This window comes from Aspergillus eucalypticola (assembly GCF_003184535.1).
Source record: "Aspergillus eucalypticola CBS 122712 chromosome Unknown BO83scaffold_24, whole genome shotgun sequence".
NCBI classification, from domain to species: domain Eukaryota; kingdom Fungi; phylum Ascomycota; class Eurotiomycetes; order Eurotiales; family Aspergillaceae; genus Aspergillus; species Aspergillus eucalypticola.
In genome coordinates, this window is record NW_020290298.1 from 165,112 (window position 1) to 187,948 (window position 22,837).

The following is a 22,837-nucleotide window of genomic DNA, read 5'->3' on the forward strand; positions in this document are numbered from 1 at the left end:
TGATGCTAGCTACCATTGTTCTCCATGTATAAGTGTGGTCTCTAGTAGTCAACAGTAGGCGTAGGTCAGAAAGAAAGCGTAGAAGCCCATGCTGATGCCTGTGGTGCCAATCTCATCACGTATCACCCAAGACGATAGGAACGGTTAGGCATTAAGTGCCATTCTTCTAAGCCAACTAATTGGACTAAACCTATCACATATCTATACCATATGGATCCACCGTATCAATAAGGGTATCAAATATACTAAAGAATAACACAAGCGCCGGCAGTTTGGCCTCCAGCCGCCGTAGTCGTCATTCCAGCAAGTCGCGCAATATCTTCAAACGTCTCTCGTAAGAGTTCCCCAGTGACAGCAGAGCACTCCGCATACCGATCACATCGAAGCTCCTGCGCAATCCGATACGACTATGTATCAGTTAGCTCCGATCCTGCGTACAGCACAATAGACTTGGAACAATCGAGCCCGATGATTGAGAGGGTCTACTCACCTCTTGAGGATATATAATCCCCTCACATTCCACTCTAAGATCTCTCTTCAACCCTATCAACATAATGGGTATGCGTTCACCATATCCGTTTTGGAAGTACCTGGTGATATCATTTCGCCACTACAGCATGTAAGTCAGCAGTGATAGTCACCACAACATGTCAAACATGGAGTGTGTCCTACATTGCGAAGATTATTCAAGGTATCTCTATTCGAGATATCAAATGCCAGAAGTATAACATCAGGCTGCAAGGTAGACCAATGTTGGTTGGGACTTGCGGTGTCATATACTTCAAGTTTAAATGACTTCTTTGAGAAGCGGATTTCGTAGATAAATGGCTGGTCACTGTCCCGTAGAAGGGCTTCCTCAATATTCCCTTGACTAGGTGTCTGTCCTTGGTGTCTACGAAGATTGGACTTCAAGCTCCTGATAGGTTGTTAGTAAATGAAAGAACTATGAGGAATAGGCAGCGCATGCTACAAGGCTGTTGCACTTACGATAGAAATGTTGTTTTACCACATCCCGGGTCTCCGAGGAGCAGAATAGTCACTGTCTGTTCGTCCTGCGGGAGGTTATTTCCTGCCATTGGACGAGGTCTTCTGGGATAATTCGATCCCTATGTTAGATATAATGAGGTATTGTCGTGTGGGATCAGAACTATCGAGGGTGATCATGTGCCTATAGTTGCTTGGAGTGCCAACACAGGGTTTGATGGACTATAATACTCCCAGCAATGTTCATGATAACGTGCGGATGGATATAAACTGAGCGGAACCAGACCGCAACCATGAGCTCTGCCTTTCCAATTCAGTCCCCATTAGCCTCCTTTCGACAGTGGATGTCTCCGATAAAACAAGAAACTCTGACTTTTCTTATGCAAATGACGGATACTCCGACCATGAAAGTCATGTTAACTGCCGTATTACCATGCAATACAAAGGATACCTCATAAAGCCTGCCACGACCACACATGTAACAATACCATACCCTCCCATTACACGATCACCACCAATAGTACTATCAGAAGTCTAAATTTTTGCCGCAAAAATCTCCCCTCCGCGGCAACCCAGCAGCGTGGGACACACACACAACGTGCTCATAGGGATGCGAAGGTTCCAAGGAAACCTTTGTTCTTTCTTGAGTCGCACATCAGCTCAGCGTACACCCTCAACAACGAGGCGCACATTTCAGTCCCTGTCCCGCTCGCACGCCCAAGTCGATTCCCAACCTACAAGTACCATGTCCGGGAACATGGCCCAGGACCAACAAGTCCCTACCAACGAAGCCGACTACTCGACATGGACTACGTCGAGACTCGTCGCCCGAATCACTGAATTAGAACGCCAGTTACACTCCCGCACCGCGGAGTATGCTACAACCCCTGCGAAGCAGCCCGAGGACGCGGCCGAAGACGCAGCCAAGAGTGCACCTAGTGATGGGAAAGTGAACCAGAAGGAGCCTTCATCTCCGGCGGCGGGAGCAGAGAAGAAGAAGCAGGTGAAGCCGCCAAAGCCCCCGAAACCGCGCAGGGAGATCGATCCTTCGAGATATAATACACGGTTCATCGCGTTGAAGTTCGCCTATCTTGGACAGCGGTACAATGGGCTTGAGCATGCGAATGGGAATGCCACGCCGCTACCTACGATTGAGGAGGAGATGTACAAGGCTTTACGGAAGACCCGGTTGATTTTCCCGACCGATACAACTGGTGATGAGTTTGTGGAGAGCTATGCGCCGAGAGAGACGAAGCCGTACTATATCAATTGGGATGGATGTGAATATTCCAAAGCTGGGCGTACGGATCGAGGAGTTAGTGCTTTTGGGCAGGTAATTGGCATTAGAGTGCGGAGTGCACGGCCGAAGCGCAACGAGGTCGTTCAGTCGGACGAGAATGCCGATACTACCATGCAGAATACGGACGAGGCCAATGCGTCGGCCGACGATGGCTGGGATGACGTTAAAGATGAGCTACCCTACGTGAGCATGTTGAACAAGGTGCTTCCTGAAGATATTCGTGTACTGGCATGGTGCCCACGTCCTCCTGAGGGGTTCGATGCCCGCTTTTCCTGCGGGGAGCGCCATTACAAGTATTTCTTCACGCAGCCAGCCTTTTCTCCTACGCCAGGTGCCTCGGGTTTTGTGCCGCGAGATGGATCAGGCAAGCCTCCGAAGCTGAGAGAGGGTTGGTTGGACATTGAAGCGATGCGCAAAGCTGCGAAGTATTTCGAAGGTACACACGACTTCCGGAACTTCTGTAAATTGGATGTGACGAAACAGATCGAGTCTTTCTACCGAGACATCTTCCGTGCTGACATTGAGCTTCTCGATGCTCGCACCAACCCCCTGGGCTATGTGACTCAGCCAGAATTTCAGGCTAGACCAGCCTCGGGTACGGATGAAAGCGCAGAGTCTTCAGCGGCACCTCTGCCAACAGCAGCGCAGGTATATGTCTTCCATCTGGAGGGTTCTGCTTTCCTGTGGCATCAGGTCCGACACATGGTCAATGTCCTTTTCCTTGTCGGTCAGGGGCTCGAGGAACCCTCCATCGTACAGGATCTCCTTGACGTGACTAAGAACCCGCGAAAGCCAACCTATGAGATGGCTTCCGATGCCCCCTTGGTGCTTTGGGACTGCATCTACCCCGATAAGAAGAGCGGCAGCCGTGCTGATAGCTTGGATTGGGTTTATGCGGGCGACGTTCGACAGATCAAGTCTCACCTCGGCAAGGGAGGTGGCAAGTTTGGTCTTGGAGGAATCGTAGAGGAGCTCTGGTCCGTTTGGAGGCAGCGCAAGATGGAGGAAATCTTGGCTGGCGCATTACTAGACTTGGCCGTCAGTCAGGGCGACAAGAGCCTCACCATTGGTGATGGAGTCGAGCCAATCTGGGAGAGAAAGAACCGGGGTAAGAAAATCTTTGTGGGGTCTAATGAAGCCAGAACCGGTGGGTACTATGTTCCAGTCATGCAGAAGCGAAAGACGGAGCTCGTGGAAGTCCAGAATGCGAGGTGGCTAGCGGCAAAGCAGCGCAAGATGGAGAATGGCGCAAAGGCCACCAAAATGGAACAGTAGACAGAAGATTGTATATACTCACTTCTCGAATATATGTGCAAGATAGCCCACCTCTCAAGCAGAAAGCTATTGATTCCCCTCGAAACGTGAAACTGGGCTTCATTATGACTTCGAATCATACAAACAGCTTCGTGAACCCCTCCAGACCTCCTCTAGTATTTGCCGATTTGGTAACAATTTCTGGCTCGCATTAGAAAACCGAAATGGCAGGTCCTACGGGTAGGTGCTGAATAGGTATAGGTAGGTACTCACAGGGAACACCACAACCACTTCGCTTTCACCTTCGACGATTACTGCAAGGTAGAACCTAACCTCAAATCCCTTGAAAGCTTCATGTATCACGATATCCTGAATCTGTGTAGTGGGTATGAACCTTGTCGAAGCCTTTGACAGGTAGGTCTGGGAGGAGGTAGACGTCTGAATACCGAGACCGCGTATAACCAGGAGCGACTCTTCTGTTTTGGAGCAAAGTGCTGTCAGTATCAAATCTATCCCTTTCCCTGGAAATTTCCTGGGCGAACCTGTGTATCCCTTCCTGAAAACACCGTATAGAACTATTGCGCTGGCCAAAACTACCACCGCAGAGCTGTACGCATCCGCGATGCGACAGACGGATATCCCCAGCGCACTCGACCAGATTGTTGTCCAACGTATCCATGAGCCATCCTCCATAAAAAATGTACGGCGGAACTTCGCAGCATCAAGGAGGAGCACGCAGAAAAAGATGACTGCGCGCAACGATATTTGTAGATAGAAGAAGGCCTTTGCTGGCGTGCTCGTGCGTCTGGAGGCATTGGAAACTGTGAATGAGACGGTCGTCGGAGACGGACGCCGTAAATCAAGGCGACTCGGCATTTGAGGCGAAATTGATGTTCAATTCTCGTAGAAATATCCCATTGATGCGCGCTAATCGAGAGACACGCAGAAGTTTCCAATCATTGGAGCCATAATGTCTGGCATGTAGCTTCGGGACTCTTCTCCCGCGGGATATCGGCGTTCTTCAGTCTAGTCCCCTTACGGCTTAGGTGTCTCTCCTCCATCGTCGGGCCTCTGCGATACGGCGTCACGTGTTTATTGTTGCATCTCCTAATCTTAGACGCTTGTCCTACGCATTGCCCAACTTCGTTGCCTTATCAGTGGCCATTGTAACGTTCCGGGACCAGGCTCCCAGAAGTGTGCTTCGGTGACAAGAGTCGGAATCCCATGGCCGGCCCTCCAAAAGAAGTGAAACATGAGAATCTTGGTATAGATGAGTAGGGATCACAGTCCATGGGTCAAAAACAGGTTAGTCTCTCTCCGCTTCAGAAAGGTCTTTGATGAGAAAGAGTGGGGTTTTAAGGGGTAGCAACAAAACTAAACAGTGCTCAGCAGAACAGTGACAGCTGGCCCACGAAAAAACTACAAACTCTTACTCTCTGTCTTCATCTGCACTTCAACAACCAACTTATACACTACGGACTGACATTAACATACAACCTAGCTAACTTCCAGATTTTACAGTTAGCTTGATAGTTTTGCGGCTGTTCATCCGGTGACCATGTGAGTATGGCCATCCCAAACAAGTAGATCTGTGAGCAAATTCCTCCCGACACTTCAAATGGAGCTCAATCACATACCGAGCTCGAAGCACCTCATAAGGAGATGTGTTGCTGACCATACAATTGACAGGTACTAGTTCCAACAAGCCATTAGACGGCTTCTGTTGTTATGTGAGACTCCAGGCTTCCGGGTTGCCATATCTGGGTATCTCGGCCTGAGCGATGGGAATACGGAGAACTGAATGGAAAATCCAGCCTTTTCTGTTTCCTTGTTGCTTCTGGGATATTTTTCCTATCATATTTAGTTTCCATGTACCTACCGGCAAATGGAGACTACTCATCTTGGTGTAATGCGCCAGCTGCCATCTGTAACGGACAAGGCGAAAGTTGAATACCTTTTTCTTTTCTTTTTTTTTTTTTTTTGCTATCTTTCAATTTTCTTGCAGACAGGGGAAATAACGACTGCGTTGTTTCTCGGCCTACCAAATGTTGACTGCTTGAATGGTGGTGTGCATCACCCCTTCATTCCCTCGCTCGACTATTACTTGAGCATCCCCAGGTTCCAGGAAGGACAAGGCTGGAGAACAAGTCCGGGTCATTTTTAGTGTGGCTGCGGGGCCGTTGAATGCGTCGATGGCGACCAGACATTCCTAGCCCGATAGGGCAAGTTGCAGCCTGAGGCTTATAACGGCAGACACCCGAGGCTGCAGCAACGCCGGTTCCACTCGCGGGAGAGGCATTTTTTTTTTCGGTCGTCTCTATGGCGGACTCACACGACTTCGATCTCTCCGTTTCAATGTCTTCCCCATACATTCGCTTGGACCCCGTTCCTGAATCCCCGCCATGAGGTAGTTGCCTGTCTGTCCTCGCCACGAGATTACTTATTCTTCTTTTGCTATCTCCAAGCTCGTCTTTTATCGTGCTAATCTCACCACTCCTCCCGCCCCTCCAGATCCGCCGTTTTACCAGATTTTCCTTCTTTGTCCCCGCTTCCGAATCGGTCATCCTCTCCTGTGACTCTCTATCCTCCCAGCTTCCCACAGCCTTCCAAGTCTGAAGAACAGTCCAATATGGTCCGGAACATCGTTGTTATCGGGGGCACTTCCCACCCGCAATTGACTCAGACCATCTGCAACGTGTTGGGCATCCCGCCGGCAGATGTTCTGCTGTCGAAATTCTCCGTGGGTGAGACCCGAGTGGAGATCAAGGAGTCTGTCCGTGGAAAGGATGTCTATATCATTCAGTCCGGTGGTGGAAAGGTAAATGATCTCCTCATGGAGCTTCTGATTACCATCTCGGCTTGCAAGACCGCCTCCGCCAAGAGAGTCACTGCGGTCCTCCCGCTTTTCCCGTACTCGCGTCAGAGTGACATTCCCTACAACAAGACCGGAGCTCCTTTGGTCAAGTCATCCCTTGCGGGGAGGCAAGGCAATAACTACACCTTTGAAAGTACCCCGCCTACCCCACTTCCTGGGAAGTCCGAAACTGGAGGTCTTCTGAACGGTCTGAACGGCGTCGATAACCTGCAGAAAAGCCTGGCCAAGGCTCAATTGGAAGATATCAGCAATGGCAGCCCTGTGAAGAAGCAACGCCCGGTCAATGGTCTTCCCCGCAGCGATACCATGGAGTCCCTGCAGTCTGAAGGTAACAGGTTCGCACTCAACGGTGCCGACGAGAAAATCAACAACTTCCAACCCCGCCCCGGCTACAAGCAGTGGGTGGCTCAGGCCGGTACCTTGGTCGCGGACCTGCTCACCTGCGCTGGTGCAGACCACATTATCACCATGGATCTCCATGACCCTCAGTACCAGGGATTCTTCGACATTCCGGTTGACAACCTGTACGGCCGCCCACTCCTCAAGAGCTACATCCAGCGGAACATCCCCAACTACAAGCAGGCCGTGATCGTCAGTCCCGATGCTGGTGGCGCGAAGCGTGCTACGGCGATTGCCGATGGTATGGGTGTAGAATTCGCCCTTATCCACAAGGTTAGTATTCGGCCTACTGACTTCTTTACATGGAGATACTAACCACTTTCAGGAACGTCGTCCTACCCGCATAACGGATCGACAGAACGCTACCATGATGCTGGTGGGAGATGTTAAGGATCGGACGGCGATCCTGATTGACGACCTGGCGGACACGTCGAACACCATTACCCGAGCGGCGAAGCTCCTCAAGAAGGAAGGAGCTGCGCAGGTTTATGCTCTGGTCACCCACGGAATATTGAGTGGAGATGCCATTGATCGGATCAATGCTAGCGCACTCGATAAGGTGGTGGTTACAAACAGCGTTGACCAGGCAGACCACTTGCGCAGATGCCCCAAGTTGGAGGTTTTGGAAGTCGGTCACGTTTTCGCTGAGGTAAGTTCGTCGGAGCTCCAGCCCCTGAAGCATAGCTAACGAACTGTAGGCTATCCGCCGTGTCCACCACGGTGAGAGTATCAGTACTCTTTTCCAGTACGACTAACCAACCAAATCATTGATTTTTTTGCATGCGACTTTTCTTTCCCATGGCAGGGATAGATGACACCTTTTGAAAAAGGAGTGACGAATTGAGGTTATATCTTGATGAATTTTCTTTATATTGTCTTTGACATTTGCTATACTACTTTGGTTTCCATAAGCATACCATCGCATACCATCTATCACTTTTTCTGAAACCTACTCAACGGAGCCTGAGAGGAACGGATAAAGACACGCCCAATGTGTTCCCAATGCACAATTATGACTCCCTGGATCCATCTTCTCATGACTTCGCTCATGATTCACACGTTTAATGCTGTATGAGAATCTCGGGGCTTCGTTGTTCTGACACATCGTGTGTCGCCCTTAATTTTGGGTTTTCCACTTTGGATCGCGACTGTCTGGATGTTTCTGTAGACAGATTAGCTCAGAGCTTAGCACATGTCCATGATCATGGACAAATACATTCGAGAAATGCTGGCTACTCTAGCATCAATGTTGTCTGTTCTTATTCTACTCATAATACCACAACAATAACAACCACAATCTCAGGGTAGATAATGTCGGCGTTATCTATATACTATATCACAAGAAGCGAAAATCCCAAAACGCCGTGGGGTCAAGGATAGAAAAGATCGAAGAGCCAAAACAACTAGCATGGACATGCTGGGCCGATTTATGCGCTCATTACAGGGACTGGGTACTAACTAGACACAGCGGAAGTGGGAGGAAACAAAGGCGCCCTAGAGTCACACGTGCAACGGGTGCGGGGAAAAGAGTACATATTTTGGCGGATAGTTTAAGAGAGAAAGAGTTCAAGAGAGAAAGGGCAATGATAGGGTAACAACAAGAGATGGTATCTAGAAAACGGAAATGAAGTTTCCAATTCTCTCCTTCTGATTTTGGGCAATGCACTCGGCAATCCATGTGACGTTACGGATTTCCTGCGATCCATTGTTAATAGATGTTAGATTGGTCTGTGTGAAACGGTAACTCACCTGCTCCTTCAGTCTCATCCATGCGTATACCACAGCCGGGGTGAACTGCCTTGTGAAGACAACCTTGCTCAGCTCCATCTCCTTCTGGTAGAACAGGTCCTCCAGACTCTTTCCATCCGAGCCACCCATACCACCCAGGCCACCACCACCCTGCGTGAGACCAACAGCATCAAAGAACGCCTTGTAGTCCGCAGAAATGCTCACGGCCAGAGCCACAGATTCGATATCATCAGCGCGTGAGAGCATCAGCGATCCCTCTGGATACAGCTTGCCAAACTCTGGGTACAGCTTCTTCCGCTCTTGCTTCGACAGCTCCGTTCCAAATGAGTTCAGAGTGATGTTAATGGCACGGCGGTCTGCTTCGAATTGCAAGATCTCGGACATGACCTCTTGCGTGGGAGTGCCCCTGAAATCAGGGTGTGTGGTGACGAACTGGTGGAAGTCTTCCAAGTAGTTCTTGTAGAGCGTGTTGCGCACGATTTCAATATTCAGTTCATCCAGATCCTGATGGCTCAGACTGCTCTTGAAGTAACCGGCCAGCGGCGTCTCAACCAGCACAGAGTTGTAGAGTTCTTCGATGTTCGTGGCGACGCAAAGAACAGGCAGCGTCTCGAACCAGCCTAGGGGGTGGCATCGCTCGAGGAGCTCGCGAGTGTCACGTTCGTGCAGAGTACCGGTGATGAGCAGTGCGATGTTATCGATCATGTACCCGTACGTAAGGTATTGAAAGAATTTGGCGGTCGACCCCGTGGCCTGCGCGAGGAGGTAGCGGAACTCAGCGACCAGCTTATCCGTCATCTTGCCCGCAAGGGCAGAGGTAGAAGGGTTGGGAGGGAGGGAGGCGAGGAAGTCGCCATAGGCGGGGGCAAGCTGCAGCTTGACATCTGATAGAAGCAAGGTAATGTTAGAATTATCAAGGGAGTAAGAGAGCAGGTGCAGATCGACGGACCATCAATCGTCTCGCATTGGGTCAGGTTGGAGTAGTGTTGGCCGGTTAGGAGGCTGTTCCGATAACCACGGACAATACCCTCGATATAACTATGAACGTTCAATCAGCGACCTGAAGGGAAACCATTATAAATGCGACAGTGAAACAGACATACCCGCTGTTGACGTTGAAAAAAAGACCCTCCATGGTGGGCTAGCAGATGGGCAGAAGTCCAGATGTCCACTTACAAGCTCTCCGCAGTTGATAGACTGACGACCACTCGTCGACGCATCGGCATCCCGTGGGGCTTACATAATCTGAGCGCTGCACCAGCCACGGCGGCGGCACCACCAGCCACACTCGGATGGCGCTTTTCGCTTTTTTCACTTTTTAGTTTCTTGAGGTTAAAAAATATTCCCAGCGGATTTCAGTCCATCCCGTCCAGCACGCCAATTCCCTCCCACCCCCCGGCCTTTTCTTTTCCCTTCTCACCTCTAGCTGTTCCTCTGTCTTTTTTATTGCAGCTAGAAGTCGAGGCCGTGCACCATGACGCTCTTTATCCTTACGGAAACCAGTGCGGGCTATGCCCTGCTCAAGGCCAAGGACAAGAAGCTGTTGAAGAGAGATGATCTGGCTACTGAGGCTTCCACCGCAGAGGGTGTTTCTAACCTGTAAGTGCATTCCTATGCATTGTTTACTCAATTCACCCCCGATTATCTATTATCTGCGCGTGGTGCCTCAAAAGCAAAAATTTTCCCCCACTGCGTCTGGACCCCGGCTAACCGCCGCAATTGTAGTCTGAAGTTGAAGAGCTTCCAGAAGTTCGACAGCGCTGCTACCGCCCTGGAGGAGGTCGCTTCCCTCGTCGAAGGAAAGGTCACTCCTCGCCTGGCCAGCCTTTTGGACGAAGTCAAGGATGAGAAGAAGGTTTCTCTGGCTGTCGCCGACCCCAAGCTCGGTATGTGGCGCAAACTTGTGCGGAAAATTGAGGATAAAATTTTCGTGTGACTGACTGGAATTGATATAGGCAATGCCATTGGCAAGCTCCCCGGTCTCTCTATCGAGCTGGTGGCCGACTCTTCCACCACCGATGTTTTCCGTGCCATTCGTGAACACCTGCCCACCCTCATCCCCGGCCTTCTTCCTCAGGACATGTCCACCATGTCCCTTGGTCTGTCGCACTCTCTCGCTAGACACAAGCTGAAGTTCTCCCCCGACAAGATCGACACCATGATTGTGCAGGCCATTGGTCTGCTTGACGACTTGGACAAGGAGCTCAACAACTACGCCATGCGTGTGAAGGAATGGTACGGATGGCACTTCCCTGAGCTGGCGAAGATCCTGAACGACAACATCGCCTACGCCAGACTTGTCCTCAAGATGGGCATGCGCACCAACTGGGAGTCTTCCGATCTCGCTGAGATCCTCCCCGAGGAGATTGAGGGTGCCGTCAAGGCTGCTGCGGACCGCTCCATGGGTACCGAGATCAGCCAGGAGGATCTGGAACACATTCAAGCTCTGGCCGAGCAGGTCGTTGGCTTCGCTGAGTACCGTCAACAACTGGCTGGCTACCTTACTGCCCGTATGAACGCCATCGCCCCCAACCTGACTGCCCTCGTCGGTGATCTGGTCGGTGCCCGTCTTATCGCCCACGCTGGTAGCTTGACCAACCTGTCCAAGAGCCCCGCCAGTACTATCCAGATTCTGGGTGCCGAGAAGGCCCTGTTCCGTGCTCTCAAGACCAAGCACGACACTCCCAAGTACGGTCTGATCTACCACGCCTCCCTGATCGGCCAGGCCACCGGCAAGAACAAGGGTAAGATGGCCAGAGTTTTGGCTGCCAAGGCTTCCCTTGGTCTGCGTGTGGATGCTCTCGCTGAGTGGGACGACGATGCCACCGAGGAGGACAAGGCTGCTCTCGGTACGGAAGCCCGCTACAACCTCGAGCGCAAGCTTGCCGCCATGGAGGGCAAGCCCCTCAAGCCTCGTGGTGCTGCCATTGCCCCCAACGGCGCTCCTCAGGCCCAGAAGTTCGAGATCAACGAAGCCCGCAAATACAACGCCGATGCTGATGCTGTTACGGGCGACGAGCCCGCTTCCGCTAAGAAGAGCAAGAGCAAGAAGCTCGTAGAGGAGGTTCAGGACGAGGAGATGGCCGATGCTGACTCCGATGAGGAGTCTGACTCGTCCGACGAGGAGACCGACAAGAAGTCCAAGAAGAGCAAGGACTCTGAGCTCGAGAAGATGGCCGAGAAGGCCGGTCTGAGCCTCAAGCGGTACAAGCGCAAGCTTGAGCGTGGAGAAATCCAGTTCGACGCTGAGGGCAACCCCAGCGCAGTCAGCAAGAAGGACATCAAGAAGGCCAAGAAGGAGTCCAAGAAGTCGGCCAAGGGTGAGGAGAAGAAGCGCAAGCGGTCAGACGACGGCGAAGTCGACAACTCCGAGAAGAAAAAGAAGAAGAAGAAGAAGGGTGAGGAGTAAATTCGAATGAAGTCCTCAAACAAAAAAGTTTCACAATCAACACACCTGATGGGAATGCTTCAAATTTCTGTATGATATCACACCATGTGGGCCGAATTTCTTCTCTTTTTCCTCTTTTTCTCTCTATCTCTGTTGCTATTTTGCTTGAAGATTACATGTTTGGGTGGCATTTGATGGATGGATCTTACTATCATCCCCTGGCGCAGAGGTGCTTGTTGGTATAAGGCAGTTCAAGTTCCAGAAATAATGTTCTTTCTGAGTTGGATTTTCCCATGGTAGTAGTAATGTTTGTAGTTGCAATGGTTGATGTTATCTAGACCAGTCTATTGCAGCTAGACTTGTACTCTTTACTGATAAATGACCATGACTTACTGGCCCATATTCAACTACCACATAGTCAACTGTTCAGAGGATTGTTCCGGTCACATAGAGTAAAGGTCCCTTAGTAGCCTCTCTGATTCGAGGCCAGCATGGTTTTACAATTCCCCTTTTCTCACCTTTAGTATGCAATCATTCGAGTGCCTTCGAAGAAGGAACATGACTTCCTATTTCTCCTGCACAGCAAGCAAAGTAGGCGACTCCAAAAACACTAACTCCTACCTCTGACCCTCCTCACGTTGGACGAAGTCGCCTCATCTCTTTTCTCCATGTCTTCTTATATACGGAGCCAATTGAGTGCTGAAGACGCTACTACTGTCTATCTGTTCTACTCCAAGGGCTATCAGACGTAAATGAAGAAAGACAAGATACAAAGAATGACAATTCTCCATTGACTGATCATCATCATTATCGATCACATTAAGGTTATTCTATCTCATGAACTTAATTATACAGTGGAAGAAATTCATGCTACAGCTCGCAGGAGCTAGGCTCTATGAAACATGGTAACGATGTCAAATTCAGTGCAGAGCAAGGATCTTGGCAACAGCAGCCTCGGCAACAACCATGATAGTAGCCTGGATGTTACCGGTAGGAAGGTCAGGGTGGATACTGCCATCGACGATGAACTGTACGAGATAAAAGTTAGCAAGATGGGTCTCAAGAGTAGTGAGGAGCAGGGGCAGTGAGTGGGGGTGGGGATGTACATACGAGATTGTCTGTGCCATAGACCTTGGTGTTGAGGTCAACGACCGAGGTGCCGTTGTTGTAGCGGCCATCGTCCGTGCCAATCTTGGCCGAGGTGGTGTAGTGCATACCAGGGCTAACGCTGCCGAGGATAGCGGAGACGTTGGTGTAAGTCTCCAGCTGGAATCCGGTAGAGGGGGCGGTCAATTCCCCGACGATCTGCTGGAGGAAAGCAGTGGCGGCAGCGCGATCACCGGCAGTCGTGAGGTAGGGAGACTTGTCCCAGACGGTGGAGCCATCAGTGTCCAGGCCGAGCACACCGGAAGAGGTGAGACCGTGGGTCATGTAAGCGGTGATGGTGACTTCGTTGGTGTCGGAGGGAGCACAAGAGCCCTGGTAGTAACGCTTCTGGCCGTCGACGACGTTGGAGGTGAAGAAGATCATGCGGTGCTTTCCTTCGGTGAGGAGACCGCTGCCCTGGGCGTAGAGGCTGATGTCAGAGACATCGGAGCCGTTCACGATGGCGTCGTAGTCGGGAAGGCCATAGCTGGTGCCGTTGGTCTTCAAGATGATAGAGAAGATAGGGTGGTCCTTGGCACCGATACCGACGGGAAGGTTGATCCAGTCCTTCTTGGGGGGGACGATCACGCCGCTCTGCTGGGCGATCTCAATCTGAGAGCTGGGTCCGATGCCGGAGTTGAAGAGGATACGAGGAGTGGAGAGAGCACCGGCAGAGAGGACGACTCTTCCGTTGGAGCCCAGAGTGATGTTCTCGCGACGGCCGAAAGAGTTCTCGACCTCCACACCAGTCACCTGGCTGCCGGCGCGCAGGAGGCGAAGCACCTTGGTGCCGAGACGGAGGTTGAAGTTCTTGCTCTTCTCAGCCAAGGGCAGGTAGGTGCGGACGGGACCAGCACGCATCTGGTCCTTAATGTTCCAGGCAGGGTAGCTGTAAACCTCGTGCTTCTCGTTGGGCTCGGCAATCATGTCAACGGACTTCCAGCCGATCTTGTTGAAGAAGTTGGAGAGGACGGTGTAGAGACCCTGGTCGTAGCGCTTGCCATCAGCGGAGGGCAAGATGGTCCCGGGGTTGCGCTCATAGAGCCTGTCTGCAGCAGGCTTCACGTCGTCCCATTTCCATCCCTTGGGCCACTTATCGTTGAAGTCATGGTCCGGCGGGTGAACGAAAACCATGTAGTTCAAGGTCACACCACCACCCAGCACGCACCCGGCATAACCGGCGACATCAGAGCAGAGGTATTCCTCCCACTGAGGCAGGGCACCAATGTCGGCAGACAGTCCAGGCAGGTCAACCGCAGTCAAGGTCTTGTTCCAGACGAGGGTTTCGTTGGATCCAGTAGCCACGGTAGGTCCATAGCCTCTCTCCAACAGCAACACGGTCTTGTTGGCTTCGATCAAGCGTTCGGCAGTGATGATACCGGACGGTCCACCACCCACGATGATGTAGTCATACGAACTACCCTTCGGCGATGCGTGGACACGGGGAGAGGCCACGGCCCCAAGAGCAGAGCCAGTGGCAATGAGGCCTGCAAGCAGGTAGGATTTCATGGTGAGAATGTTTTTTGGGTGAGGATAGAGATTCTCATCCAGTCATAGTGAAACGGGCAGGTCCCTTTATATCTCCATAGGGTCCGCGAAGGTCCCGGAAAAACGCTTTTCTGGCACGCGCCGAGTTGCCTTCTTCGTTTCCACTTAGTCAAATACTTGGTAGCTCCTCAGGAAAATGAACCCGATCATGTCATAAGAGTAGCCAAATTGGCTCTTTTCCGCTAGCTCCGTACCAAATCCCTCCGATGTACTCGCAAGTCCCACTACCCAGGTCCCTCGATTACTCAGGTTCTGTCGCCTGAGTCTGTATGTCGAAGAATATTCTCGTTTCACTGGACCACCTCCCGATGACGATCGTTCCCTCATTTGCTGTTATCTGATCGTTGTAGATGCCATTATTGCACAGGCGAACCGATGAGGTGGGTAGGCGAAGACAACCAGCGGCGACATTGCCTTATCATTGGCAACCGAACTTTGGGTTCAGTGGATCCCGTGAAAGCGCCAGCCGCTTCTAGCGCGAAGAAGACGGATTTCAAAAGCCTGACAAAGCCAGGTTTCTAGGGGAGAGTGGATATGAGAGCCTTTGGTGCACAATATGGAAGTGGATATCTTAATTAAATTCGGTCGAAAAACTCGGCGGTTGAATAGGCGAAAACAGATGAGTGAGGGTTGACAAATGATTATTCACCTTCCAGGCTGGGTCTCGCTGTCCCACTCGCCAACTCGGTAGACATCTCTCTTCTGGAAGTTGGTTCAGGGTTCACGGCTCGCTTGCACCGGGCCGTACGGAGTTGATTTGTACAGCAATGGTTGTCGAGCACCCGAAAGAGGGCGGAATACACGGATGGTGGACAGACACAGGACTCATGATTCAAAGTCTATCGATTGACTTTTTTTCTGTCTAGCTTATCTGGACGTCTGCAGTCAGCTCTCTTGTGTCGACGCAGTCAGCCCTAACAATAGTGCCGGCGACTTTATGTTAAACAAGCTAGCCAGTAGCCTGGATCCTGCAAGAACAACATGCTGGTCTGGCTAAGCTTTTCTCCCTTATCTCGTGCATACTCACCTAGCCTAGTTTCAACTTGATGTGATGTGATGGTTCAACCGCCAATATTTGATAGACCATAGTTGAGAATGTATAGATAAGAGATGAAGTGGTTGCATTGCATTTACTGCCTGCAGGCACGTGCAGGTGTCTGCAGTAAGCCAGCCGCTGACCCCCTGCATATGGTATGTCCGCTATAGCATCATCATGGATCCGGTGTAATCCATCCTACCCCAATCCAGTTTGATCTCCGCGGTGTTTTCTGTGCTGCTCTAAATCCCAAAATGGATCCCAATGCGCTCTACATTGCGCTCTTCATTCGCGATGATCCTCCTAAGCCCAACGATTACCACTGGGCGCTCTACCACCACCGCATCAACAGCGGCATCAAGTACCATATCACCAACGAAGGCAACGGCTGAATTCCCGGACATGGGCCCGAATCAGGCACCGGCATCCTGAAAGCCTTCCTCCTTGTGGGTCTGATTCAGATTGCATCCATACCGTCCACTACCTCGGCGCAGGAGACTTTAGACCGTGTCTGCCGAAACTACGACGGACATCTGAACGACAACGAGAACAGAACATGCCGGACGTGGCTACTGGATGTATTGAGGGATCTACAGGAGCAGATGGGCGTGCTACATGGAGTTGACATCAAATCACTAGAGAAAGAAGCGATGGACTGGGGCAATCAGTACGCGTTCGAGGCCTGCCAAAACGTTCAACCCAGACCAGTGGGGAAGAGCATGTACATGGCGTGAGGCAATATATTTCCTAGTTCTAATCCTTATCTCATTCGAGAGACTTGATTAATTGCACCAATATCACTCTTTACTACATACAGTATGTATAACTACTCTCACCGCCCTCCCATCATTGCCCGGCAGAATCAGCCCAATTCCTTCTCCGCCCCGCATTCCAGCACTTTTTTTCCCGCGTCGCATTATCCACCTATCAATCGGCCAATATCACCCCAATCTGCACAATTAGACCATCACAATGAGGGTAAATTCTGATCCTATGGCCCTTGTCATAGAGTACCATACTAAATAGCGAAAAAAAAAAAACAGATCGTCGATCCCCAATCCGCCACCCTTACCAACATAGAGGTCCTGGCCTACCTAACGGCCAACCCTCCACGGCGACCACCGAACCCGCCGCCGAACTCAAGAAACTGGGTTCCCAGTCCGGATCTACGGGACCATAACACCGTTGTTAAGGAGGTGCGCATTCCCTTATTGAATTGAAATTCAAAACCTATGTTTTTTTCTCCGTCGAGTAGCTATACGGGGCTGGATACATTGCCCAGCTGGCTGGCTGGCTGGCTGGCTCATACCTAGCTGCGGAGTACACACTCTTTCTTGCAGCAAACATACATACATGCACACAAAACCAGAAAAGCTGACACTTAATCAAATAATTAGATACACAACTACGTCACCCGACTCTCCCCCCATCTCCTCAACTACCCCAAATACACGCATCTCACCCCCGCCCAAATACAAGCTCAGGCACAGTCGACCACAACAACAGCCATCCCACCATCCCAGATCAACGCCCCCACGCCGCTCGACCATGCGCTCCGGGAACTCGTCACCAGGTTACAGCCCTACGGGCTCACCAAGGGTGAGGTGCTGATGATCGTGAACCTGGGGGTGGGGTTACATGCACCCGCGACGGAAGGAGAGGATGGTGAAGAGGCGGGTGAGGGAGGAGAAGAAGAAGAAGAAGAGGAAGAATATGATGAGAACGCAGAGCAGCAAGTTAATGGTGGAGAGGATACGAATGGGATGATGGAGGTGGATGGGGCCGAGGAAGGACAGGGAGGGCAAGGGGAAATACCAGAGGAAGATTACGGGGCGTTGGCGCTGTTGGATACGGTTATTGAGGAGCGCGAGGAGAGATTGAGTAATGAGGATGTGAACAATGTTTTGGCGATTATTCGGGAGACGTTGGGGTCGGGGATGAAGGGATCGGAGGGGGAGGGGATAGATGAGGAGGGATAGAGTTTTCTTTGGTGCGGACGGTAACTACTACTATATATACCATGATACTATGGCTAACTGACTACCAGCCTTGTTCTGTTGGTAGTAGTTAATTCTAACGGTTGAGATTATTACGTGGCAAGTTATAGTACTAACGAATTGTAGCATATTCTATCTATTCTATACAGACCCTGGTATATAATGAAGTATCCCGTGGATACTCTCCGGCATCCCAACTCAAGAAGGAATATCATACAATAGAAACAATTAGCCCTTACGCCTGACTGCGATGAAACCAGCAAAGCAAGGAGGGTAAGGCCAAGCACATATGCAAAAGCATCACATCAGATCCACTTCGCTCAAAATCGAAAAGTCATGAACCCCAAACACCAGGTAGATATGCACGGCCATAACTGATGGCAAGTTCTTGCTGCGGTTTGCAGCTTCACAGTATGATGAAATATGCAGAATGAACAATGGGCCAAGCGTGTGGATAAATAGTAGGCCCACACCAGCCATGTCACCAAAGATAATTCGGCAGGCGGTGCTTTTTCTCGAGAGCCAGTCTCGGAGATAGATCACCAGATACCTGGCTTTTCTTTACCCTTGATGACGTTTCCGAATCGGTTGTAAACCGGCTCGTCAGCGTCTTCCCCACTTTCTTTGCCAAAGGGACCGAAGTCATCATCGAACAGCTCTTTGTCATAGCTTCCACAAACCTCAGTGTAGGCCAACCATTCGCCTTTATCGGTCCAGAGACCTCCCCTGCCACCGCGCATGTCCCACCACTCTTGTCCTCCCAAGAGGGAAGATTGGGCGGCGTCGAACCCATTCGGGGTACGCATGTACTTGCGGAGAAGGGCACGAGCCCATGGTTGATACCACATCTCTGACCACCACTTGTCGAGGACAGAATGATCCCCATTCACATGCAACAGGGCCGGTACAGATGCCGAGTGAATGTTGGTCATCAAGGGGAGGTTATGCCAAGTATGATTGCGCGGATTCGGAAGTTTGTCGAGTGTCTCATTGAAAGGCGGGCTCAGCCAATCATCCTTGCCGAATTTGGGCTGGATGAATGGGTTACCGATGGTCTCAGGTGTAATATCCGAGGGGATTAAGAGGCGTTTTTCTCTAGGGACGCCATGCTGCATCTGCACTGCCGAAGTCTTGGTGACGTTATTGTAGTGAAGCCATTCGACATCCATCTTGGCATTGCGCATGTTGAAAAACAGACGGGATTCATAGTCGACTCCAATGCCATATTCATAGCGGGTGCCAGACTCGAGGCGCGGTTGGGTAGCTCCCGTGATATTGGAAGCATCAGAGATGCCTATGAGTGTGTAGAGCCATTCCATGAATCCATTCGCAGAATCCCGCCTCTCGAGCTCCCGCACATATTCCTGTCGACCAAACATTTGCGTCAAAGCTAGGTAATCTCCCCGTGCATTGCGATGTTGATGCACGAACCGCAGAACCTCGGCGTATATCAACTTGAGATCAGCTGCCTGACCAACAACCGCGCCAGGCTTGAGCCAGCGCGGCCGATTCAGATGTCCCTGTGGGTGGATATCCGTCTTCCACCCATAAGCGTCCGGGGGGAGGCTGGATTCTGGGACTGTCACACACCCTGCATCCAGGGTGAGCCCGGGGAAACATTCTTTGCTCGCTGCAAACAAAACTCTCTGAGAGTATTTCTGTATCGTTTCCTGCGAGCCTGTACGGTACGGCCTGTCAACAGTCACGGTACCATATTTTCGGAGCAATTTTTCATTGTTCTCCCTGAGTAGATTTTGGAACCTCTGAATCAGGACCTCGGGGGGTAACTGGAAAAACACGTCCTGGGAATCAACAATAAGGACGAGATCTTCATCCTTTATTTGTGGGTTATACGCCAAATAATTGTATATGCCGGCTATGCGGTCCACCATGGCAGCGTAATCTGTGTACCCCGTTGGGGGCGACTTGCCATAGCTAATCAATGTGGGCGGTGGGTAGTTCAGTATCATCGACGACGTCAATGTGCGACAGAGTGAGGCGGACTTTTGCGATGCAGGTATAAGAAGGTGGAAAGACGGGGTTGACTTTTGCAGATTATGCGGAAGACTATCATTTCGGTGCAAAACATGACCCGGGGAAGTGAAGACCATCGGCAAGTCTTCGGGGCGCTCACGGGAGGGGGGATATGATGGGTATCTCAACCAGTAGCTAACATGTGGCTAGGAAAAGAGGCACTTCGTCAGTACCACTTCATTGAGACAGTAGATCGCATAATAAACATACTTGACTAGACCGCGACAACAACAGCAGCGTGAAGAAGCATGTGGCGGCCAGAATCATCAGCGTTCTAACGGGACGAGCTCTTAGACGGCGAGGATGGAACTGTTGCTGCCATAGCATCGTCATTGACGAGCGCGCCGTGTGATAATGATCGGCCCATGGGCCGTCTAGGATGCCCTGGAATGACATCCTGAAAGCAGTGGGAAGTGGAAACTTTGCTTAGACACTAGATTAGAGTACCGCTGCTCAGCAGCGGTGGACGGACGATCCGAACTGAACGTCAGCTCGTGCTCAGTAGACAAGAACCGCTGGGTTTAGCCAAATGTAGAAGAGGGTCTTCCCAACGATAAGCATTCCTGCGAGCGGGACATGCGATCAGGAAGAGCAGCGAAGCTGACGGGGGGGGATATCGGATTAAGAGAAATCAATGGGGTTGCTAGGCGCCATGCTGAGGCAGAAAGGACAACAGTCAATGGTGACGACAGCAACAAGATGAAGAAGGAGAAGAAGCCAGTGTCGGGGAAGAGATCCATGCCACGCGGACACAAAACGCGAAGAGGAGGAGGGAAAGTAGTTCAAGGTCGACCCGGGCGGAAGACCACTTCAGCAACAGAAAAGTGACCGATTTGGGTGAGGATTTACGTCGGCGTGTGGAACCGGGCCAGGGACTGGGGGAAAGTAGCTGTCCGGCCATTGGCCTGCCCTCCTCTTTACTTTCTGCGGATTTCAATCAACTGGATGGATCATGAATAATGGACTCCCCTCGCTTTTCCCCTTTGGTTCCCGGCCCTGGCCTCCGTCGGTATTTGCGATGTGCGAGTATCGCTCCCTGCACACCCGTTGATGTCCCACCGCATCTTTGTTTCTTTTTCCTTTTTTCTTTTCTTCCCCTGTTCTGCAGTAACTTTTTCGGTCTCTAGCCGGGCCACGAAAGCTTATCTCCTTGTGAGATCAGTAGAATCCATCCTCAGGTGCACCTCCCCCTCCGTGAAGTTGTTCGCCTCAGCCCAGGAAAGTCGGTTACTCAGCGGGAAACGCCATCGTTGGATCTGGCCGCGTCATCGAGACTGCACATCCCATACTGCCCGTGCCCTCCCAGTTCTTGGCACGAATTGAATGGTGGTTTCAGATTGCTTGCCCATTAGTCCATCGCCGACCCTATGTTCGGCCTACGTTGAGAACTGACGTCTCCCTATGCATGACTCCACATTGCCCATTCTACTTTGGACCTAGATTCCCCCGTCCATAACAAGCCATGCAGCCCGGACGAGTGCCGTCTCAAATCGTGCCCCATCTACGGCTTTGGATTGCATGAATTGAACAGACGATTACGAAGCAGGCGCTTCGACTAGCCACTTTGTAGTTTCGAGGGCGTCTGATAGACGGTAGTAGTATGAACTGCATGAACCCCAGGCCCGTTGAGCCGGTTAGCTACTACCGAATCTTTATGGGAAAAGCCCGCCTATCAAATAATTTTCCGGGGCTGAGGAAAAAGCGCACGGTACTATAGTAGACACACAGAAGCACATTGGCGGCAATCCTTATGTACAATGCCAACGCCGCCATAATGCAATCAATGGCCCAGAACAAATCACCAATACAACAATATAGACATTTCGAAGACCAATGGCTCATTCCAGGTATATCTCTTCTCGCAGCCGTTGCAAATTGCGGAAGATGCCACCCCCCGGGCCTTCGCTTTCTTGCCGCCGATGACCCGTTGTTGGTCCCTTCGTAGACGATCCGGACGGCTGCTGGGACTGGTCGGATCGGCCCTGATTGTCTAGGGCCTTGCGACGGTCCTCCACGATCTTAGCCAGGCTGTCTACGAACCGGGTCCGGGCCTTCTCCTCCGCAGTGCCCTTCCAGACAAGTGCCAATGTACGTAGTGACTCAACACGGCGCGAGGCAGCTTCAACCCCCTCCTGCCCGCCACCGTTGCTATCTAAAAGCTCCGTTACTTCCTTTCGCAGCTTCTTAGCCACCTCTTGGCCCTTCTCCTCGCGACTGTGGCTCTCAGGCCCCGGTTCCGGCGCCGACACCGATATAAAAGATGATGTTATAGACGTCTCCGATGGCGGGAGGGGCCATTCCATGGCATCTCCGAAGGTCTGCACCACTTCTTCCAGTCGTGCCCGGACTTGGTTCAACGTTCGTAGCTTGGTGATATATTCAGGATCCTGCACTGTGATTGTCTCCGCTCGCTCTCCCTGTTCTCCAATATCTTCCGATTCCTCCGCCCCGGCGATCTTGTCATTGTCCGCAGCGCCCGGGACAAATCTCTCAATGTCACTCCGTAGTGCGTCCGTCAACGTGTCCGAAAGTCCAATAGTCTCTCCACGCAGCAATTCAACTTCATAAGCTAATCGACCTCCGCTTCGTAGAATCTCATCGGTGAGTTGTGTAAGGGCTGTGGAATGTCGAGCATTCTGCGCGTTTATTTGTGAAAGGACGGACTGGACTTGTGTCGACAGTTCGGGCAGGGAAGAGGCCCCCGCAGGACCCCGCGAGAGGTTGGTTTGAGATGACGCCAGCGTCAGCGCAGGAAGAGCATTGTTGAGGTACTCGGCAGGATCAAAGGACTGGTCAGTGAAGTCCGGTGTCATCTCGAGTGACGGGCGTGAGCTTGGTACTTTCGCAGCTGTAGGAGCCGGGCTGGGAGTCGGCGAAGGAGCCATTGTTTCGACGACAGTCTTCTTGATCCGGGGGGTGGATGGGCAATTACGCCCTGTTTCAGCGCTATTTCATAAATCGACAGCCCACCGTAAAGGTCAAGGCACAATGCAGTGATTCGTCAGATAGCTAGCAACAAGGTCATGCTTGTCTACGACTTTCGGCCACTGCTGCTGAGATGAAGCCAGGCACACCGCCCTCGGCAGTATCTACTGCTTATCTGCCGCGATAGATACATATATTGCTC

General features: G+C 51.4%; 11 protein-coding genes across 11 annotated transcripts; 5 read left to right on the top strand and 6 right to left on the bottom strand.

The window, feature by feature from the left end:
* Window positions 1-49: 49 nt before the first annotated feature.
* BO83DRAFT_106958 (putative Rho-like small GTPase) lies at window positions 50-1,323 on the bottom strand. Its single transcript, XM_025525901.1, has 4 exons — window positions 988-1,323; window positions 673-916; window positions 491-610; window positions 50-407 (listed from the first exon to the last, which is right to left on the bottom strand). The coding sequence occupies exons 1-4, from the start codon at window positions 1,074-1,076 to the stop codon at window positions 246-248; spliced, it is 615 nt and encodes a 204-aa protein (XP_025385048.1). The 5' UTR covers window positions 1,077-1,323; the 3' UTR covers window positions 50-245.
* A 234-nt stretch (window positions 1,324-1,557) lies between these two features.
* On the top strand, window positions 1,558-3,650 carry BO83DRAFT_380945 (pseudouridine synthase DEG1). The gene has a single exon (XM_025531872.1). The coding sequence runs from the start codon at window positions 1,742-1,744 to the stop codon at window positions 3,557-3,559; it is 1,818 nt and encodes a 605-aa protein (XP_025385049.1). The 5' UTR covers window positions 1,558-1,741; the 3' UTR covers window positions 3,560-3,650.
* An 11-nt stretch (window positions 3,651-3,661) lies between these two features.
* BO83DRAFT_319803 (PIG-H family GPI synthesis protein) lies at window positions 3,662-4,414 on the bottom strand (the record flags this gene model as incomplete). Its single annotated transcript, XM_025527793.1, has 3 exons — window positions 3,662-3,739; window positions 3,812-4,014; window positions 4,081-4,414. 3 exons carry the CDS (start codon window positions 4,412-4,414, stop codon window positions 3,662-3,664), a joined length of 615 nt encoding a protein of 204 aa, XP_025385050.1.
* Window positions 4,415-5,935: 1,521 nt separating this feature from the next.
* Window positions 5,936-7,725, top strand: BO83DRAFT_106983 (ribose phosphate diphosphokinase subunit PRS5). The gene is made up of 3 exons (XM_025525902.1): window positions 5,936-7,085; window positions 7,138-7,461; window positions 7,511-7,725. Exons 1-3 carry the CDS (start codon window positions 6,168-6,170, stop codon window positions 7,565-7,567), a joined length of 1,299 nt encoding a protein of 432 aa, XP_025385051.1. The 5' UTR covers window positions 5,936-6,167; the 3' UTR covers window positions 7,568-7,725.
* A 378-nt stretch (window positions 7,726-8,103) lies between these two features.
* On the bottom strand, window positions 8,104-9,738 carry BO83DRAFT_366880 (H(+)-transporting V0 sector ATPase subunit d). The gene is made up of 4 exons (XM_025529738.1): window positions 9,665-9,738; window positions 9,511-9,599; window positions 8,562-9,445; window positions 8,104-8,507 (listed from the first exon to the last, which is right to left on the bottom strand). The coding sequence occupies exons 1-4, from the start codon at window positions 9,694-9,696 to the stop codon at window positions 8,424-8,426; spliced, it is 1,089 nt and encodes a 362-aa protein (XP_025385052.1). The 5' UTR covers window positions 9,697-9,738; the 3' UTR covers window positions 8,104-8,423.
* Window positions 9,739-9,919: 181 nt separating this feature from the next.
* Window positions 9,920-12,275, top strand: nop58 (RNA-processing protein NOP58). Its single transcript, XM_025529739.1, has 3 exons — window positions 9,920-10,160; window positions 10,287-10,447; window positions 10,517-12,275. Exons 1-3 carry the CDS (start codon window positions 10,036-10,038, stop codon window positions 11,968-11,970), a joined length of 1,740 nt encoding a protein of 579 aa, XP_025385053.1. The 5' UTR covers window positions 9,920-10,035; the 3' UTR covers window positions 11,971-12,275.
* Window positions 12,276-12,869: 594 nt separating this feature from the next.
* BO83DRAFT_391594 (cellobiose dehydrogenase) lies at window positions 12,870-14,604 on the bottom strand (the record flags this gene model as incomplete). The annotated part of the gene is made up of 2 exons (XM_025532907.1): window positions 12,870-12,977; window positions 13,060-14,604. 2 exons carry the CDS (start codon window positions 14,602-14,604, stop codon window positions 12,870-12,872), a joined length of 1,653 nt encoding a protein of 550 aa, XP_025385054.1.
* Window positions 14,605-15,753: 1,149 nt separating this feature from the next.
* Window positions 15,754-16,485, top strand: BO83DRAFT_439844 (uncharacterized protein; the record flags this gene model as incomplete). The annotated part of the gene is made up of 2 exons (XM_025536206.1): window positions 15,754-15,834; window positions 15,892-16,485. 2 exons carry the CDS (start codon window positions 15,754-15,756, stop codon window positions 16,069-16,071), a joined length of 261 nt encoding a protein of 86 aa, XP_025385055.1. The 3' UTR covers window positions 16,072-16,485.
* A 133-nt stretch (window positions 16,486-16,618) lies between these two features.
* BO83DRAFT_366889 (uncharacterized protein) lies at window positions 16,619-17,658 on the top strand (the record flags this gene model as incomplete). Its single annotated transcript, XM_025529740.1, has 3 exons — window positions 16,619-16,657; window positions 16,723-16,875; window positions 17,077-17,658. Exons 1-3 carry the CDS (start codon window positions 16,652-16,654, stop codon window positions 17,656-17,658), a joined length of 741 nt encoding a protein of 246 aa, XP_025385056.1. The 5' UTR covers window positions 16,619-16,651.
* A 161-nt stretch (window positions 17,659-17,819) lies between these two features.
* Window positions 17,820-20,497, bottom strand: BO83DRAFT_366892 (glycosyltransferase domain-containing protein). The gene is made up of 2 exons (XM_025529741.1): window positions 19,921-20,497; window positions 17,820-19,856 (listed from the first exon to the last, which is right to left on the bottom strand). Exons 1-2 carry the CDS (start codon window positions 20,104-20,106, stop codon window positions 18,216-18,218), a joined length of 1,827 nt encoding a protein of 608 aa, XP_025385057.1. The 5' UTR covers window positions 20,107-20,497; the 3' UTR covers window positions 17,820-18,215.
* An 810-nt stretch (window positions 20,498-21,307) lies between these two features.
* On the bottom strand, window positions 21,308-22,722 carry BO83DRAFT_380955 (uncharacterized protein). Its single transcript, XM_025531873.1, has one exon. It carries the CDS (start codon window positions 22,593-22,595, stop codon window positions 21,549-21,551), a length of 1,047 nt encoding a protein of 348 aa, XP_025385058.1. The 5' UTR covers window positions 22,596-22,722; the 3' UTR covers window positions 21,308-21,548.
* Window positions 22,723-22,837: the final 115 nt, after the last annotated feature.

Excerpts from the sequence above, each read along its gene's own strand:
- BO83DRAFT_106958 (XM_025525901.1), bottom strand. The coding sequence starts at position 1,076 with ATGGCAGGAAATAACCTCCCGCAGGACGAACAGACAGTGACTATTCTG. Across the intron at positions 917-987 it reads GGTAAAACAACATTTCTATC|GAGCTTGAAGTCCAATCTTC; the intron begins GTAAGTGCAACA and ends ACAACCTATCAG. Across the intron at positions 611-672 it reads CCTTGAATAATCTTCGCAAT|TGGCGAAATGATATCACCAG; the intron begins GTAGGACACACT and ends TACATGCTGTAG.
- BO83DRAFT_380945 (XM_025531872.1), top strand. The coding sequence starts at position 1,742 with ATGGCCCAGGACCAACAAGTCCCTACCAACGAAGCCGACTACTCGACA.
- BO83DRAFT_106983 (XM_025525902.1), top strand. The coding sequence starts at position 6,168 with ATGGTCCGGAACATCGTTGTTATCGGGGGCACTTCCCACCCGCAATTG. Across the intron at positions 7,086-7,137 it reads AATTCGCCCTTATCCACAAG|GAACGTCGTCCTACCCGCAT; the intron begins GTTAGTATTCGG and ends AACCACTTTCAG. Across the intron at positions 7,462-7,510 it reads TCGGTCACGTTTTCGCTGAG|GCTATCCGCCGTGTCCACCA; the intron begins GTAAGTTCGTCG and ends AACGAACTGTAG.
- BO83DRAFT_366880 (XM_025529738.1), bottom strand. The coding sequence starts at position 9,696 with ATGGAGGGTCTTTTTTTCAACGTCAACAGCGG. Across the intron at positions 9,600-9,664 it reads TTTTTCAACGTCAACAGCGG|TTATATCGAGGGTATTGTCC; the intron begins GTATGTCTGTTT and ends GAACGTTCATAG. Across the intron at positions 9,446-9,510 it reads CCAATGCGAGACGATTGATG|ATGTCAAGCTGCAGCTTGCC; the intron begins GTCCGTCGATCT and ends TGCTTCTATCAG.
- nop58 (XM_025529739.1), top strand. The coding sequence starts at position 10,036 with ATGACGCTCTTTATCCTTACGGAAACCAGTGCGGGCTATGCCCTGCTC. Across the intron at positions 10,161-10,286 it reads GCAGAGGGTGTTTCTAACCT|TCTGAAGTTGAAGAGCTTCC; the intron begins GTAAGTGCATTC and ends CCGCAATTGTAG. Across the intron at positions 10,448-10,516 it reads TGTCGCCGACCCCAAGCTCG|GCAATGCCATTGGCAAGCTC; the intron begins GTATGTGGCGCA and ends GAATTGATATAG.
- BO83DRAFT_366892 (XM_025529741.1), bottom strand. The coding sequence starts at position 20,106 with ATGTCATTCCAGGGCATCCTAGACGGCCCATGGGCCGATCATTATCAC. Across the intron at positions 19,857-19,920 it reads TGTTGTCGCGGTCTAGTCAA|CCACATGTTAGCTACTGGTT; the intron begins GTATGTTTATTA and ends CTCTTTTCCTAG.
- BO83DRAFT_380955 (XM_025531873.1), bottom strand. The coding sequence starts at position 22,595 with ATGGCTCCTTCGCCGACTCCCAGCCCGGCTCCTACAGCTGCGAAAGTA.